Source organism: Electrophorus electricus, chromosome 3, assembly GCF_041902795.1.
Source record: "Electrophorus electricus isolate QZ-2024a chromosome 3, ASM4190279v1, whole genome shotgun sequence".
NCBI lineage: Eukaryota > Metazoa > Chordata > Actinopteri > Gymnotiformes > Gymnotidae > Electrophorus > Electrophorus electricus.
Window position 1 is genome coordinate 22,793,848 of NC_137499.1, and position 18,965 is coordinate 22,812,812.

The 18,965-nt window shown below is 42.9% G+C and overlaps 2 protein-coding genes across 3 annotated transcripts in view; both read left to right on the plus strand.

Annotated features, from left to right (window-relative positions):
• The window catches only part of zgc:174863 (uncharacterized), a 35,735-nt gene extending 20,176 nt beyond the window's left edge, over nucleotides 1-15,559 (plus strand). The window contains exons 1-7 of one of the 2 annotated variants that reach the window (XM_027021970.3): nucleotides 9,070-9,269; nucleotides 11,301-11,373; nucleotides 11,553-11,867; nucleotides 12,194-12,499; nucleotides 13,361-13,486; nucleotides 14,017-14,052; nucleotides 14,554-15,559. In XM_027021970.3, coding sequence (XP_026877771.2) covers nucleotides 11,307-11,373; nucleotides 11,553-11,867; nucleotides 12,194-12,499; nucleotides 13,361-13,486; nucleotides 14,017-14,052; nucleotides 14,554-14,660 — 957 coding nt within the window. In that variant the 5' untranslated portion in view covers nucleotides 9,070-9,269; nucleotides 11,301-11,306 and the 3' untranslated portion in view covers nucleotides 14,661-15,559. Of the gene's footprint in view, nucleotides 1-9,069; nucleotides 9,270-11,300; nucleotides 11,374-11,552; nucleotides 11,868-12,193; nucleotides 12,500-13,360; nucleotides 13,487-14,016; nucleotides 14,053-14,553 lie in introns of those variants that run through there. The other variant, XM_081710668.1, reaches the window with a different exon arrangement.
• Nucleotides 234-3,904, plus strand: LOC145656959 (uncharacterized). Its single transcript, XM_081710669.1, has 2 exons — nucleotides 234-1,631; nucleotides 2,244-3,904. The coding sequence occupies exons 1-2, from the start codon at nucleotides 1,516-1,518 to the stop codon at nucleotides 3,142-3,144; spliced, it is 1,017 nt and encodes a 338-aa protein (XP_081566795.1). The 5' UTR covers nucleotides 234-1,515; the 3' UTR covers nucleotides 3,145-3,904.
• Nucleotides 15,560-18,965: the final 3,406 nt, after the last annotated feature.

Consider the following 18,965-nt stretch of genomic DNA (forward strand, 5'->3'; position numbering starts at 1 on the left):
AGGTCTTTAAATCCACTTCAGTCAGTATTTATGCATGTGTAAGATTTATATTTCAAAATACAGATCGTTGCCATATTTAGGAAGCAAATCTTGTCTGTGTGTTTAACCCCGGCACTGGGCAGAAGTGCAGAAGTGCAGGCCTACACTTCTCTCTCGTCCATGTCCATTCTCATCACGCTACCAACACAGCCACCACTCTCAAGGGCTTTCCAATATTTTTTCAGGTCTCTTGTCAATGTGAAGGTAGCCAGTTTGTTTCTCTGGATCCTGGACGAACAAGAACAATGTGCCTCCACCTTCCTCTGGCAACTTCACTCTAGTAAAAGATTTTCCGTTCAAAAGGGACATGAAGAATACACAAACAGAATCAGTACTGGATGCAGGACACTGCCCTGAAAAATTCCATATTATTTAAACATTAATCTCTCCCAGGCTGTGAACAAACGAAAGGGAGTTTCTAGGAAAATGTTAAAAAAGAGGAACAGGAAAAGGAAGAAAAGGACAAAATTCCATAATATTTAAACAGACGAAAGGGAATTTCACAGAAAAAGGAAAGAAAAGGCAAAAACAAATAGAAAAAAAAGTTAAGCTTTATAGGTATTGTGCAAAATGAATTGAAGAAATGAGTGTGTCTGACAAAATGGGGAACTAGAGAGTGGTGACATCAGTATGTGTTTCTAAAAAGAAGCATGTACTGTCCGTGTGGTGAAGAAGTGCTGCTTGCTGTGACTTATTGCAGCTTGGATCCCCGATCTTGTTGAATAGAAAAGCCTTTGCTCACTCAAGCATGGTGTATGTCCTTCCTAAACTGGGGATTAGGGAATAAATTCCACTACAAATGTCCTTGGAAACGGCATATATGGAACAGGTGCTCAGCAGTTGCAAAGATAGGAGGTAGCAGAGGCTTTAAACCTAACTTTTCTAGAAAAGCAGGTCTGCAACAGTGAAGATGGGAGTGTTACCTTATGAGGGGGAAAAGCAGTGACAGTTTTTCACTATGTGGGACCAGGGACAGGAAGTGACATGAATTGGCCACTCTGTAATGACAAATCTACATTCATCTTACACTTTTATCCAAAGCAACTTACAATTTTTTTTTAGCAAGTTGAGGGTTAAGGGCCTTTCTCAGGAGCTTTCTGCTTTCTAGTCGAGCACCTTAAACACTGAGCTACCACTGCCCATCTAGCCTTAAATGACTGTGGGACAGTCTGTCCACTGGGCATAATGGCATCTGCTACTGACTGCCAAAATGCTTTTATCTAAAGCAAGCAAAGGTCCATGGTGTAATCAGCAGCTATGTGTGTTGCTTGAATAACTGTCCCAGGGTCATGATAGGCTCAGGATGGCTACAGGAACCTACTGGCTCCATTACCAGCAAAGGCTTCCGTGAGGTGTGTGAGAGAGAAGAACCAATCGCAGGTGTAAAATTAATCTGACTTTAAGGTACAAAGTCTATAATACCAAGGCAAAATCAATAAGCAGGAAGGAGGTGAAAAGAATAAGCCAGACCAACAGATGGGTCCAACAGGGGGAATCCGAAAAGTTGGGAAACAAAATGTAAAAAAACCCAAAATCTTATGTGCAAAAGCAGAACTCAAAACTGTTCTGAAGGCAACTGTGCAGCGCAAGACGTGAGTAGGCAGAGTGAATGTGCAGATAACCCGTTTCTAGGCACTCGGTTGGTGCTCAAGCGCAAATGTGAGCTCCCCATAGCCCGTGTGCACTCTGGGAACCGCCAAGAGGGTTCTGTGTCTGTGTGTTCCTCCAGGGTGTGATGGAAAATATTATTCGATCATGTATTATCATGTGATTCATATATAATCATGTTAATCCTTTTATTATATAATCCTGTATGAATAGTTTAGTCTGCACACTCTGTCTCTGTATATTGTGTGTACAAAACAACTGCTGAATCGGCTGCTTCGTGATCTTGCATGTGTCGTGCGACTAATACTGATAAAGAGGAACTAGCAAACTGTGTCCGTCCTGGTGGAACAGAGCATCCTGGTATGTGCAAGAGTGTTTATCGCGATAAGGATCAGGAAATGGGTAAACAGGATGACAGACCATCCCTTCCAGGATGTGAAGTTTAGATATAAGGAGCAGAGTCAGTCTACCCCTTTAGAGCTTTCGCTTTAGAGCATTAGCTCTCACACAGCTGTGTTTTGTATGTTCTATTTTATTTATTAAATTACTCTTTTAATCACGTCTGACTTGCTGTTTGTTCAAAATTCCACCACAAGGGTCACCCCACCAGTATCTGTGGCTGTCCCACAAGCCACCCAGTATGGTCCTGTTCCCAACGTGAGAGACGCCGCCCGTCCTGATCCCGGTCCTGTTCCCGTTCCCAGCATAGTGGATGCCATAGTTCCTCGAAGCCCTCCTGCTGCCTCCGCCCCTGGGTTCCCGCACGTCCCGCCCCGGCCAGTGTCTTCTACTGCCTCCTCCTGTGGGTTCCCGCCTGTGTTGCCTCGGTCTGTGTCTTTTGTGTCTCCGCTGCTGCCTTCTCCGTTGCCTGGTTTTGTTTTTGCTCCTGTTGTGTTGTCTGTTCCTGTGCCCGTTTCTGTGCCCATTCCGGTTTCCCTGTCTGTTTTGGTTCCTATTCCTTTGTCCCTGGCCAGGTCTATTGCGTTTTTGTTTTCTTCCTCTTTTTGTGCCTCCGGTTGTACCTCGTCGTTTGATGTCTTTTGTTGTTTCTCCTCAGCCTCCCTCCTGGCACCTTTTTCGTCCTCATTTGGTTTCTGTTGTGGGATCTGTTTCTGCTCCCGCTTCCGTGTCCGCTGCTGCTGTTACTTCTTTGCCTGTCACTCCCGTTGCTTTGGTTTCTGTGTCTGCTCCTGTGTCTCGTCTGGGTCCTGTCTCTGCTCTGCACCTTTCCCATTCTATTCCTGTTGGTGTCTTGTCCTTGTCTTGTTTTGGTTTTGGTGTTTCTTGTTTTTGCACACCCCAGTGTTGCGCACTTGGGGGGGGGGGGGGTTACTGTCACGATCAGTCCCTTCCATCTTCCGTGTTTTCCCAGTCTTGTGTTTAGTTCTGTTCCATAGTTTCGTTTTGTCCTCACATTGTTTGATTGCTTACACCTGTCCCTCGTTTCTAGTTCATGTATTTAAACCCTTGGTCGTGACTGGATTATTGAATTTGTGAATGTGTTTCGTTTTAGTTGTTTCTTTGTACCCCTTGCCTTAGTTATAGCCTGCTTTCCCGTGTGCCTTCGTGTGTTTGTTTTGTTTAATCATGTTTCCCCGCGCTCTCCAAGTTGGCTCTATGACCCTGGACTCCCTAAATGACTCTGGTTTTGGATTTGCTCCTATTAAATCTTGCTCCTCTCCACACGTGTCCACCTCCTTACCGCTCGACGTTACACCAACCAATGTCACTCAAAATAGGAAAAATATTCAAGGTGAGGCTGTTTATGAGATACTCAGTTTCAGCAACCAACCCAATATAACAACACAAAGTGGCATTAAAACAGACTAATAATGACTATCATTAGTTGCAGGTCTAATACGCTCAGATAAAAGGTACAGTGTGCATCGAGTTTTGTTCAGAAAAATATTAGTAATATTAGCAATCACACTATTAACACAAACATTAGAAATGTCTAGAGATCCAAATATTGCTGGTAGGATATTTGCTACCTACAAGGGAAACTAATGTTATTTACGACACGATTTTATGCATGATGCAGATTAGTTCATGTGGCTTCCAGAGGGAAGGCCCCTCCGCTCCCAACCACCTACTTACTAATCCCGCTCACCTGTTCCTTGTTTCTCTCCCTCGCTATTTCATCCCACAGCGGACTACGCCTTGAAGTAATGAGACTGGAGAGCTATGCCAAGTCCATTCAGCTTTTGTTTTCATTCTGTTTCATTCTGTCAGGGATAATAAAGATCACCTTCTTGCAGCCACGTCTCCTGCTCCGTCTGTGCCGCCGCCGTCACAGAATGCCCAACCGTCAGGGAGCGCAGCGAGCAGCCCTGACTGGGCAAACTTGCTCACTGCTCAGATGGCTGCACGTGAGCAGCAGAGGCAGGAGATTAGAGAGATACACTCTATGGTGCACAGCCTCGGGCAATGCCTCAGTAATATCACCACCAGAGCTTTGAAAAGAGGCCGGGGATAAAAGCGATCTCCCTGCCTTGAGTGTAAAAGCACTTGACGGGGGTCCTGTGGGCTCTGGTTTTATCACCCATGTCACTCCCCGTGTTCACCTTGAAACAAATGGGGATCACGTAGAGCAAATTTTCCTTTTATTTGCTCCCTTCTCTCTCTCACCCCATTAAATTAAATCTTCCTTGTCTATGTAAACACAACCATCACCTGCTGTGGTCCGAGAACCACACCCTCGAGTGGGCGCTTTCCTGCAGTAAGGAATGCATCCCTCATAGGGCTGTGCTTCTCCAGTCCACCTCGATTGAAGGCCCTGACACTAACAAGGACTTCACCATCCCTCGGGAGTACGAAGACCTGGCTGAAGTGTTTAGTCCAGCAAGGGCTACACACCTCACCCCCCTGCCCCCGGCCCCCCATCGGGAGTGGGACTGTGCTATAAACCTGAAGCAAGGAGGGGTACCTGTGTCATGGAGCAGTATATCATGGAGGCTTCAGCGCCGGGTTATATACGCCCCTCCACATCGCCGGCTTGGATGATGGAGGATTGAGGCCGTGTGAGGACTACAGAGGACTTAATGAACTGCTGATCGAATATCCCAGTCCTTTTCTCCTTGTGCCTACTACACTTGAGAAGCTGAGGGGAGCCTGGTATTTCACTCGATTAGACCTACTCAGTGCCTACAATCTCATAAGGATCAGGGAAGGAGACTCATGGAAAACCGGTCACCCTCCAGTCATTACGAGTATTTGGTCCTGCCGTATGGTTTGGCTACAGCCCCCTCAATATTTCAAGCGTACATAAAAGGAGGTCTTAAGGGAGTTTCTGGGTAGATCAGTGGTTGCTTATATTGATGACATCCTGATCTATTCCTCCTCCTTAGACCAACGTGTGTAACGTCTGCGCTGTTCTCCGTACCCTTTGTGTGCAAGAGTGTTTATCGCGATAAGGATCAGGAAATGGGTAAACAGGATGACAGACCATCCCTTCCAGGATGTGAAGTTTAGATATAAGGAGCAGAGTCAGTCTACCCCTTTAGAGCTTTCGCTTTAGAGCATTAGCTCTCACACAGCTGTGTTTTGTATGTTCTATTTTATTTATTAAATTACTCTTTTAATCACGTCTGACTTGCTGTTTGTTCAAAATTCCACCACAAGGGTCACCCCACCAGTATCTGTGGCTGTCCCACAAGCCACCCAGTATGGTCCTGTTCCCAACGTGAGAGACGCCGCCCGTCCTGATCCCGGTCCTGTTCCCGTTCCCAGCATAGTGGATGCCATAGTTCCTCGAAGCCCTCCTGCTGCCTCCGCCCCTGGGTTCCCGCACGTCCCGCCCCGGCCAGTGTCTTCTACTGCCTCCTCCTGTGGGTTCCCGCCTGTGTTGCCTCGGTCTGTGTCTTTTGTGTCTCCGCTGCTGCCTTCTCCGTTGCCTGGTTTTGTTTTTGCTCCTGTTGTGTTGTCTGTTCCTGTGCCCGTTTCTGTGCCCATTCCGGTTTCCCTGTCTGTTTTGGTTCCTATTCCTTTGTCCCTGGCCAGGTCTATTGCGTTTTTGTTTTCTTCCTCTTTTTGTGCCTCCGGTTGTACCTCGTCGTTTGATGTCTTTTGTTGTTTCTCCTCAGCCTCCCTCCTGGCACCTTTTTCGTCCTCATTTGGTTTCTGTTGTGGGATCTGTTTCTGCTCCCGCTTCCGTGTCCGCTGCTGCTGTTACTTCTTTGCCTGTCACTCCCGTTGCTTTGGTTTCTGTGTCTGCTCCTGTGTCTCGTCTGGGTCCTGTCTCTGCTCTGCACCTTTCCCATTCTATTCCTGTTGGTGTCTTGTCCTTGTCTTGTTTTGGTTTTGGTGTTTCTTGTTTTTGCACACCCCAGTGTTGCGCACTTGGGGGGGGGGGGGGTTACTGTCACGATCAGTCCCTTCCATCTTCCGTGTTTTCCCAGTCTTGTGTTTAGTTCTGTTCCATAGTTTCGTTTTGTCCTCACATTGTTTGATTGCTTACACCTGTCCCTCGTTTCTAGTTCATGTATTTAAACCCTTGGTCGTGACTGGATTATTGAATTTGTGAATGTGTTTCGTTTTAGTTGTTTCTTTGTACCCCTTGCCTTAGTTATAGCCTGCTTTCCCGTGTGCCTTCGTGTGTTTGTTTTGTTTAATCATGTTTCCCCGCGCTCTCCAAGTTGGCTCTATGACCCTGGACTCCCTAAATGACTCTGGTTTTGGATTTGCTCCTATTAAATCTTGCTCCTCTCCACACGTGTCCACCTCCTTACCGCTCGACGTTACACCAACCAATGTCACTCAAAATAGGAAAAATATTCAAGGTGAGGCTGTTTATGAGATACTCAGTTTCAGCAACCAACCCAATATAACAACACAAAGTGGCATTAAAACAGACTAATAATGACTATCATTAGTTGCAGGTCTAATACGCTCAGATAAAAGGTACAGTGTGCATCGAGTTTTGTTCAGAAAAATATTAGTAATATTAGCAATCACACTATTAACACAAACATTAGAAATGTCTAGAGATCCAAATATTGCTGGTAGGATATTTGCTACCTACAAGGGAAACTAATGTTATTTACGACACGATTTTATGCATGATGCAGATTAGTTCATGTGGCTTCCAGAGGGAAGGCCCCTCCGCTCCCAACCACCTACTTACTAATCCCGCTCACCTGTTCCTTGTTTCTCTCCCTCGCTATTTCATCCCACAGCGGACTACGCCTTGAAGTAATGAGACTGGAGAGCTATGCCAAGTCCATTCAGCTTTTGTTTTCATTCTGTTTCATTCTGTCAGGGATAATAAAGATCACCTTCTTGCAGCCACGTCTCCTGCTCCGTCTGTGCCGCCGCCGTCACAGAATGCCCAACCGTCAGGGAGCGCAGCGAGCAGCCCTGACTGGGCAAACTTGCTCACTGCTCAGATGGCTGCACGTGAGCAGCAGAGGCAGGAGATTAGAGAGATACACTCTATGGTGCACAGCCTCGGGCAATGCCTCAGTAATATCACCACCAGAGCTTTGAAAAGAGGCCGGGGATAAAAGCGATCTCCCTGCCTTGAGTGTAAAAGCACTTGACGGGGGTCCTGTGGGCTCTGGTTTTATCACCCATGTCACTCCCCGTGTTCACCTTGAAACAAATGGGGATCACGTAGAGCAAATTTTCCTTTTATTTGCTCCCTTCTCTCTCTCACCCCATTAAATTAAATCTTCCTTGTCTATGTAAACACAACCATCACCTGCTGTGGTCCGAGAACCACACCCTCGAGTGGGCGCTTTCCTGCAGTAAGGAATGCATCCCTCATAGGGCTGTGCTTCTCCAGTCCACCTCGATTGAAGGCCCTGACACTAACAAGGACTTCACCATCCCTCGGGAGTACGAAGACCTGGCTGAAGTGTTTAGTCCAGCAAGGGCTACACACCTCACCCCCCTGCCCCCGGCCCCCCATCGGGAGTGGGACTGTGCTATAAACCTGAAGCAAGGAGGGGTACCTGTGTCATGGAGCAGTATATCATGGAGGCTTCAGCGCCGGGTTATATACGCCCCTCCACATCGCCGGCTTGGATGATGGAGGATTGAGGCCGTGTGAGGACTACAGAGGACTTAATGAACTGCTGATCGAATATCCCAGTCCTTTTCTCCTTGTGCCTACTACACTTGAGAAGCTGAGGGGAGCCTGGTATTTCACTCGATTAGACCTACTCAGTGCCTACAATCTCATAAGGATCAGGGAAGGAGACTCATGGAAAACCGGTCACCCTCCAGTCATTACGAGTATTTGGTCCTGCCGTATGGTTTGGCTACAGCCCCCTCAATATTTCAAGCGTACATAAAAGGAGGTCTTAAGGGAGTTTCTGGGTAGATCAGTGGTTGCTTATATTGATGACATCCTGATCTATTCCTCCTCCTTAGACCAACGTGTGTAACGTCTGCGCTGTTCTCCGTACCCTTTTAAGTAACCAGTTATATTGCAAACTGGAGAAATGTGAATTTCACTGCAGAGAGGTGAGTTTTTTGGGGTACATCATACGAGAGGGTAGCATACGCATGCAGCCGGGCAAGGTAGAAACATTGGCAGGCTGGCCAATGACACGCCGGGAGTTACAACCCCAGACACGCCGGGAGTTACAACGCTTCTTAGGATTCGCTAACGTCTACAGGCGATTTACTACTCTAGGCAGGCTCAGTGGTCTCTCTTCTTCTGCAGATTTGTTATTCGTGTCACATGTAGTCATCCAGTCAGGAGCCGGTTCTCTCTTCCTCATGCTTCTTGGCCACGGTTACCTGGGACGTAGACCGCAGCGTGAGAAACCGCTAACCCTCATCCTCACTGTCCACTGAACTGGCTATATGTTCCATTTAAATATCGTGGAGACCTCACACCTCAGTTGGAATGGGACATCTGGGATCAATGCGCACGACACAATTTTTAAGCGCAAGATATTGGTGGCCTGCCATGCACAAGGACGTGGCCAAGTATGTGGCTTCATGCACAGACTGTGCTCCAGGCAAAAGACTGCTTCCTCTAAAATGGTCCCATGCCTCCTAGCAGCAACCGGCGTAAAATGCCCATTTAGCACACAGTGGAAAATGTTGACACGCTGCCTTGGTGATAACGTTCCTTTTGATGAAGCTGCAGAATATCGCATATTAATTAATGTTGTATTAACGTTGAAGAACAACGTTCTCGGTATAATAGTGGTAGATTTCTGCTCGTGTATGTGAAGTTGATTTTTTATCCCAAAAGGTGTTTTCAATAGATTTTTAATGTTTGTAATAATGTGTCCTAATAAATGTGTAAAGGTTTGGTTTTGTTGTACATAACGTTAGCTCTTGTGTGAGTGCTAAGATACACAGGCAAATATAATAAGTACACATATATAATGATCTGTACAACCCTCTCCTAGAGAGGTGTGTCGAACTCCTGCTCTAACACAGTACCCTCGTAATAAGTAATGAGTTATGTGTGATTCTGTTCCTTCTTGACTGGAGGTGGGTACTCCTATCGGATTAGTAAAGCATTTTCTGCGGGAGAACACTACGGGTGAGACAGCAGACAGAGCCTGCACTAGTCATAGGTAAACCGAAAGTATTGCCCAGTCGTGTAACGCGCTTGTCTACGAATCTGCTTGCTCGTCTGTCTCCCAGCTCAACACCTTTGTGTAAGTAGTGAGACGTAACATTTCTTCGGTAATTTCTGTTTTGAATCCTTCTGTAGCTAATTAATTCGATCTCATCTTTCATAGCCGTTTACGTTAAATTGGACTTTACTGCTGTCGTTAACAAGGCAAACCCTGCCGCAGTAATGGAAAACTAGTTGCGCCTTCTATTACTCATTGCAGAAACATGTTTATTTATATATATATATATATATATATATATATATATATATATATATATATATATATATATATATATATATATATATATATTTTTTTTTTTTTTTTTTTTTTTTAATTTATTTATTTATTTATTTATTTATTTACAAAACATTTTTACACTTTGAAATTATATACAAGGGAGAAATATATGGCTGATTCTTGGGTTGTGTTATGAGTTGTGGGTTGTGGGTTGAGTCACAACACACAGCAGTTTGATGGAAACTGACATTGTTCATATGCCAACCCTGCATGGCTGCTCTCGTTGTGCAGGGTCCCTCTGGCCCCAGTACACATGATCTCACAGACCATTCAGGAAAGCCAGCAGAAGAATAGGCAGCATGTCATTTGGTCATGTCAGCTATGACCATATTGATTTCCATCTCTTGGTCTTCAGAAAATAGCCATCTTCTGCCTCCTTTAGGTGGTCGTCTCTTGGACCTGATGGGATAACCATCCATATTATAATAGGGACATACCGAAATTCCGCATTAACTGTATGTTATATGCATTTCAGACAGCATACGATACTATGGAGTAAGCACCCTCAGGACATGTGTGTGCTGTATAGTGCAGAGTACAGCACTCCCGAGTTACAATAGGCAGCAGTATGTTACGTAGGCCACTATGAAGCAGTTCAGACTCATCTTCCCTCAGTGACATCCCACAGACACGGCCACAGTCAGCTAGAGTTATCTGAAACTAATTAGAAACTGTTTTCTTGCCCGTCCTCTTTCAATTACACTTCCTCTTCCTTTCCTGTGTCCTCTTACTTCTTGGATCCACTGTTGCAAAATATGTGAACTGACCCAGGACCATTTTTTTCTGTCTATTCTGAGGTTCTGATCGTTTTGACCATTGACCGTGTTTCCACCTGTGGAACTATATGTAATTGGGTTTGGGCTGTGATGATTTGAGTTGATGAAATTGAATGCCAGTGATTTCAAAATGAGTACATGGTGCAGCATGTGATTATATGAGCATTTTTCACAAAAGGTTCAGCAAATGTGAATCATGTGAAAATGGGAACAGTACAGTTAATGGCAGTGCCAAATGTTCGGTTCAGTCATTATTCGTTTCAGTCATTTAACTAATTCAGGCAATAAAATCAGTTGTGAACTTTTCTAACTAATAGACCTGCTCTTGTTTACTGTCACAAAAAGCAACATAGTGACACACAATAGAAATACAGGCATAGTATCTTTTCAGTCCTTTTCACTGGAATATTACCAAATTATATCTCTGATGGAGAGAAAATAAGGCAATTCTGAAACTCGCTGCAGTACAATCATTGAACTGTGATTTCGCTCTCTTGTTTGTTCTCTGTTATTTTGGTCCATGGGGCATTCACAGTGGTTCATATGAGTAATTCCCCATTTACAGAATAGAAAGAATAAAACTGAGCTCTTGAACAAGACACTAGAGCCAAGTCACTGTGCTGATATCCACTTTCAGGTTTGGCACAAGTTAGATAGATAGGACAGCCGCTAACTTTCTCTAGCCGTCGACATTCTAACCTTCAACGGTGTTGGATACATTATCTTCAGGGGTCACACGCTGCTTCAGGAGTCATAGGGTGTTAAACTTTATCGCAGCCTAGATTTGCATCTGATTCGCATGATTTTCATCTGTGGGTGTAGGTGTGGGATGTAGGTGAGGAAAAAAGTTGTGTTCTTTTTTCGCTGCGTGTGAGACAGAGTGGGTGGAGAAGGCACGTGGTTTGAGGATATATATAGATATGTTAAGTGGAAAGGAGGAGTTTTACAAATGTTTTAAAACTCAACTAATTAACTTTCATTTGTTAACTTATTCTAGAATAATATGGGTTCTGTGATGTTCCTGTGTCTTCTGATGTTGTCATCCATATGTTTCGGAAACTCATCTGACAGTAAGTTGTTATGCGGTGTCATCAGCTGTTCTGATTGTTGAAAAATTGAGGATTTGTGACAGGACATATTTCCTTGGTGTAATTCTAAGCAACATTCATTTCATGACAGTTTAATTGGTTTTGTTTTTTTATAGTCTGGTTGTGGTGCATTTGAGGTGTTACTTCTTCTCCTTCTACAGAGATTATTGACATGGAATGCCAGTCTGCAGTGGGAGTCATTGGTCAAACCACACACATCACTTGCTCGTTCAAGACTTCTGGGGATTTTAATATTACTATTCACACCTTGCTGTTAAAGAAGGGAGATGAAGCATGTTTTGTATTTCCCCCAAACAAACGTGTAATTATAAACCCTCGATTTAAAGTTGCAGTTCAAAATAAACCATCCTTACTTCTGAGCAACACTTCAGTCTCTGACGAAGGTGAATATAAGTACACGGTTATAACAGACAGGGGTGTTGTACAAGATATAACATTCGGCTTCACTGTCACAGGTAAGAATAGACCTCTTTTAAAGCACATTTTCCCACATCGATGATAACATGCAAGTGTCAGGCTCTCAGAGGAAAATGTCCTCTATTGTTCTGTACTGCTGACATACCATCACTTTCTGTTTTACTTAGACACAGCAATGGCAGTTTGATATGATTAATGGAGTAAAATGCTCATATTGAAGTTCCACCAGTTTAATCTATGGAATCGTTTAAAACTTTGAGGCACATTTCTTACACACACACACACACACACACACAAACACAAACACACACAAATTCTAAATACTTATAAAAGGCTCTGTATGTTTTGTATATTTTGCCTCTAGCCAAATTTAACATTCCAGTCATTAGTTCAGTGCCAGAAGAAATTAAGAACAGCCAGAAGGCTGACCTGTACTGCAGCTCTAGTGGCGGCTACCCGGCTGGAACCATTCACTGGTTTGACCACACTGGCACCAACTGGACATCTAGTTCCACATTGGTGAGAACAGAGGGCGAGGACAAGCTCCTGCTCCTATCCAGCAAACTGTCTTTCACCAACATTGATGTGAACTGGATACCTTTCAAGTGCGTGGTTCTTAATAGCAAGGGCATGGTGGAAGAAGAGAGCATGTTTCACATGAAGATGGAAGGTAATTACTTCATTCACTTCGCTTTGGAGTTTCTCCTGTGCTTGTTATGTGAACAGTTTGGCGATTAGTCTGTGTGGTGGAATGAGCTGAGCAAAAGCATTCCCAAAAGCATTCCCAAAAGCATTCATAACATAAAGATCAGCATGAGATTGCTTTTGGGAAATGGGTCCCTGGTCAGTTACGGTGTGGTCACTGACCAGAACAGAGGGAGTTTTGAAACTCATTGTGTGATTATGCAACTCAGTATGTGAGATTCCCAACACCATCAGGTCAGTCAGATTACAAACTGATAAAAAAAACAGGAAGAACATGTTTGCTTTTTTCTTTTAACAGCAAGACCGGAGTAAAGGCTTGTCTTTCATTTCAGACCAGTCATTAAATAGTTTGATTGTACAAGGAAGATTTAAACTTGAATGTCAGTGTAGACCTTATCAAATATGCTGAATATACTGAACGAACAGGTTTATTAGGTTTAAAGCTTTGCATTTGCACTGGTAGAGTTCACAATAAATTGTGTGTGAAGTAAGAGAAGATATTGCATCTATGTCGGTTTCATGCCATCAGCTGCTTATAGCCAGTAGGGCCACAGAGGACAATGTTTATGCAGTGATTCAGGTTATACAGCTCTGGCTGTAATGTGACTAGGATAAAATGCAGCCAGGTGTTTGATAGCGCCATGTTAGGTTTACCGCTCAACACCATCGCAACACCACCATCGCTTCAGAGACTGTGAGGCCGTGGGCCCTGATGGGTGGATGGCAACTTTATGTTATGTGTTGGGTAACGAATATAACAACAATATATTTGGAAAAGCTTTGTTAGAATTGTGTTTGTTTTTTTCTTTATTTTGGTCTCTTAAAGGCGGCATCCCAGATGATTCTCCATCTAACTTCCAGACAGTGAACGTTGCTGCTGCCGCAGTGGTCATCGGTTCTCTGATTGTGGGGCTCCTGCTCATGCTCCTCTTGTGCAGGAGACGAGCTCGTCGTGAGTAGCCGTAACTTTCAGCTGAAGGGCATCTGTCAAGCAGGATAGCGTTTCTTCCTCACAATACCTGGCTCCTTAAAAACATGATGTTGTGAGACATAGAGAAGAAAGACCCCAGCAGTCCAGCCACAAAACACAGAAGTGAAAAGTAAAATGTTTTAAAAAGTCAACACTCTCCAAAGCCTCATCTTGGCTTGTTTACTGCCACCAAAGCCGGAGCCATGGAAGACAGCAGCTGTCTCCATGGTTTACTGCACAGCTGTTCACAGCTGTGGTCAGAGGGTTATATGCACTAATCGCAGATCATTTAGATCATATCAAAACAGTGAACTGTATAACACATTATATTGTACCACACCCCTATATCAGGGGGTGGGAGAGCACAAGTATGGCTGACAGTTGTTTTTCAACCCTGACTCTCATTCACTTGAATTTCCAGCGATGGGGATAGAAATTAGATAGAAATTAAGCACAAATTAAACGTATCCTATAATAGATTGTTTATTAACCTTTGTTTTATTTCCCCCTAGAACATTTTCCTGTGGCCATCACTGACTCTGAACAAGGTATTTGTTATGCACATATTTAACTCAAAATAGTTTAGTCCAGTGAAGCTGTCAGGTAATGTGCAGGCAGCTGTCATAACAAGTGTTTGCCTTCGCGAGTTATGACAGGATTTATCTGATAGTTCTCTTGTGATAAGATCATCTGCCATCTCACTCAAATCTCTCACTTCCTGTTTTTATTTATTACTTCTTTCTCATCTACTCTGAGCTGTAATACAATAAATATAGTGTAAAATAAAATACGTTGCCATTGAAGCAGCCCTGGCGCTAGGACATCACAAACGTCGCACAAATCACAAACAGGCATCAACCTACACACGGATTGGTGACTGTAAATATCGCTCGGCGTCTGTTTAATTATACTGCTAATCCCTTCCAGGTAGGTTTGTGGGAGGGGCTTGGGGTCCTCTCAGGGTAGTTCTCCCACCCAAGATCGATCTCAGCGCCGGCCATATGTGGCAGTGAGCAAAGGGATGACACTTGTTTTTCTTCTTTTCATAGGTTCTAACAACAAAAGAATTAATCGGAGCAAGACAGATACTAAAGCTACTGAAGATTTAAGAGATTTTCAAAGAAAAAATCATTTACACTGTGAACTAAATATCTAATCACAAAATAATAAAATGACTTTGGAAGACGTCTTATGGGCATATTTCTATATATTTTGGAGTATACTTTTTTTAGGCATATAATTGCCTCAGTTTTATCTCGCCTGCTTTGGACGACATTTTAACCGAAGTCAAACTAAAACGGGACTTATAGTGAATATAGAGCCTCTGTCAGCCCTATCGAGTGCATACAATGAATGTGACTGAGAACTCCAATTTTTTTTTTTTTTAAGATGACAGCATTATTGATATTGCTAAATGCAACTGTAACCTTTATTTACAGCATTTATTGTGTTGTTAGTATGTCAGATAATGGCATTCATGTGATCCAACAAGCATAAACAAAACTAAAAGAATACAAGTCTGACTTTCACAATGACCCAGTAAGGGTTCAGCCATTTTTAATACATTGCAGGGCATGTTATGTGTGGCAATGTATTCACGAGGTATTTTTCGTGTAGTCATAACAGCTTGCGAAATACAAGGAAGCATATAATATACTGGGAATAGCCGGTGAAGAACCATGATAACATTTCTGGATAGCTGATTTCTGGAAGTAAAACTTGGCAGTTTACAGAAACTTTAAACACTCTAAAAGTGCATTGTGGTGGTTTTTTTGGAACACACTTGATGATCTGCTTGTTTAGATGGATGACAGATGGAATTTTGTATTGCGTATAGACTAGAAACACGCTGTCTGCATTGCTAGACTGTAAAGAGGAAATGTTCTCAGCTTGTCATTATAAATTTTGGTGGTTGCTACATTGGGAACATGTACGATGTAACTGCAGTGAATGCATTAGTCACTTTTAAATGATTTTTGTTACTTACTGTCTATAATCACAAAGTTTTTATTTTACAAAATAAATCCAGATTTTTTAAAAAAAACTTGTTCTTGATATTCTTTGTTTCTTGATTTTCCTCATTCCCTTTCCGTCCTGCTAAAAACTCCAGTAAGGGTTTACGGAGTCCATCTCCGGGTTGAAACACGCAGTATGGCTTCCATTTACCGTAATTATTGTTAACTCATATGAATCATTAACAATTGGTATTCAAATTACAGGCACTAAACGTTTACGCATGTTACAGGGTGGGAGAGACTGAACTACGTAGAATGCAATCACAGAACCTGTATTTACATTTTAGGGCTGGATTTGGGCTAATTAAGTTTTGGAGTTTGCTCAGGAACAGAAATATTCAATAAACTCAAGCTTAGAATGGGTCAGGTTTGAAGGTCTGAGGCATGTGAAACAGCACAGACAAAACATTTAAGCCCAACTCTTGTAGGTCTCTCATGTTTATCGTTTCCTAATAATCAGCTATTTTAACCCAGAGCATTTTGAGATTAAGATCATTCAAATGATTTGGCTTTTCCCCACAGATTTTAACAGCTGGGCTTGTCGTGGGTTTGTTTTACCAAGTTACTGCATGGTGTCTGTAATGTTTACTTTTAGATTTCTCTCAGACTGAGGCCAAAATAAAAGCCTGCAAAATTCGTGCATTTGTTCTTCAACAGTGTTTCATGCAGCTGCTATAATGTGCGCTACCCGTCACAAATGGAGGGACGTTGTTGAAAGTGCTCAAAATCGCAAGCATAGGTAATGATGTAACCAATGGCGACAAGTGGAGCGTATGACATGAGAATAATGCCCAGACATAAATGCTGAGCCAGGTTTTTTTTCCCGTTGTATCAGCCAGTCTTGCTAGCAGCTGACATGGGTTCAGGAATAACAGTACAGCCGAGAGAAAACCGAAGTGTAAGCATGTAGAAAGCGTTACAGGTGACTGATCTACTTGACAAGATGGAGAGTGTGTGATATGAGGAACAGGACAGGACAAGTAATTTTGCTTGTAAGAAAATAAAAATAAATAAATAAATAAAATAGAAAAATTGTATGTAAACCTTATAAGGTAATGGACATTTTATTTACTGTTTTCCAGTTGTAAAATTACTTTAGCTTGTTTTCTCAAGATCTCAATTCATTTTGGTGATTATCATGAGATAAATATTGTCATGAGTTAATGAGATTGTCGAGATAAAGTTGTTCTGCCATGGTAAAAATACAATTGAGATGCCACAAAAACAAAAACAAAAACATTACCCTTGCCAGTTGTCAAGATGGTGCATCCTAATTAATGAAAGCTGTTAATGTGCTATCAGTTAGTACAGCTCAGCAGAGAGAGCAAACATACGTGGCATGTACTGATTTACCAACATGCATTTAGACCAAATCCAACATAAACCCACATTACGAAGGTAGAATTCGCTATCCTGGGAATGTTCAATGCCCAGAAACAACAACAACAACAAAAAAAAACAACACATGAGATAAGAATAGCACTGTGGCCCGAGTGCCGAAGTGCGTGGAGCAGGACGCACAGACTTCCTCGACAGGGACGAACATTTAATGGAAACATATAAACACAAACGGCACTCACACGTATTACAGACACGGAACATGAAACGGTTAACAATAAACAGACACGATAACCGGGAATACATGTAATAACGACGACGATACCATTTAACATTTAAACGATACATTGACACGTTACATCGACAATGACCAACGACGCTGCATTCCCTGACCTGGGTTTACATACACACAGGCAAACGAGCTGCAGATGTGTGCAGGCGTGGCCACAAACGAAGGTCCTCCTACTGCAGGTGGCCGGCCAAGCCACGTGCCTCACGGACACGTCGACAAAGTAGTGCACAATACCAAAATCCTGGTAATTTTCCATGAAGCAAAAGAGAAAAAGAGGTTTTCCGTGTTCTTTCAGGGGGGTGCAGCAAGGCTCAGACCCCCACCACCCCACCAGGACACTTCTGGACCGTAGGACACTGGAGGAATTGCAGACACAGGGAGAATATGTGAACTCTACAGACCACGCTTTCTGCCTGCCATGTAAATAACTGTCAGGCAGCTGTAAAAACGTGGGAGTAGCTGGGTCATTTCCTTGTTTTTTTTGGGGTATTTCCACAGCTGCAAAACCCCAAAGGGATATATAAGAAATAGTTCATGTTTTTTTAAATATATATATTAATGTTTTTCACCCTTGTTTTAAACAACAAACTGGGCAAACAGGGCAATATCTAATTAATTTGCAAGTGAGAGAGAGAGAGAGAGAGAGAGATTGATTCAAAATTGTAGTGAATGTTTTCAGAGAAACAGGACGTTTTGAACACGGGTGTGCAAGTTTGATGAAGGACCTTTTCAAAACTCACTTCTACACTTTGGTCTTGTTCACCTGATCATTTTGGCTTGCCAAAAGCAAACATTCTGTTCTTCTATTTCTTCTGATTATTATTCGATTTACATATTTTATATGTACAGACCCTCTTCTCTACCCTTCAACCAGAACTACTAGGGCAGATAAACATCCCCTCAGCCTCAATTAATACACAGCCAATTGGCCCTCAATCAAAATTACCCCACTACTAAATACCCATCAACAACTACTCTATCAGCCTAAAAGCTACTATCCCACAACAAATTAACCCCCATAGCAAATACCAGTTAATATCAATTACCCCATCAAGCAAATATACCCCAACTAAACAACTACCTCATGACCAATTAGCACTCAATTAAAACTGCCCTCACTGCAAAACAACCCTCAAAACCTACCCCATAAGCCTAACAGCTTTCTACTCCTCTACCAAAATTAACCACAACACCCAAATACCCCTTAACAGCAACTGCCCCATCAAGGAAATAACACCCAACCACAACCATACCATGATCAATTAGCCCTCAACCAAAATTAAGCCAAAGTCAAATGTATTTATATACCGCTTTATACAACACCTGTTGTCAAAAAGCAGCTTTACAAACGTGAGCAAGCCAAGGGTGACAGTGGCTAGGAAAAACTCCCTTAAAAAAGGAAAAAGGAACTCCCAAAAAATTAGGAAGGAAAAATTACCCTTAAACACAAATTAATCCTACAGCCAAATCCTACAGCCAAACTCAAATTTCGCAAGTTCACCCCACGTGGTTCCTCTGCTGTGACTACCAGAAATGACATCAGGAGCAATGTACTGCTGCAGTAAGCAGAACCAAAGCCATGCTCGTAGTTGAAGTCTAACTTCATAGTTGTGCATGAAGTTATCAGGGGACTGTTTGCTAGCAAGCCAGATAACTTTGTGGATTTGGAAGCCTGGAACAGAGAGATATTAGAGATCATGATGACCACAATGTTTTATATATTAGATGGTAATATGTAGAGGCTGTTTTGCTTGCACAAATATACACTCACCAGCCAGTTTATTAGATACACCTGTTCAACTTCTCATTAATGCAC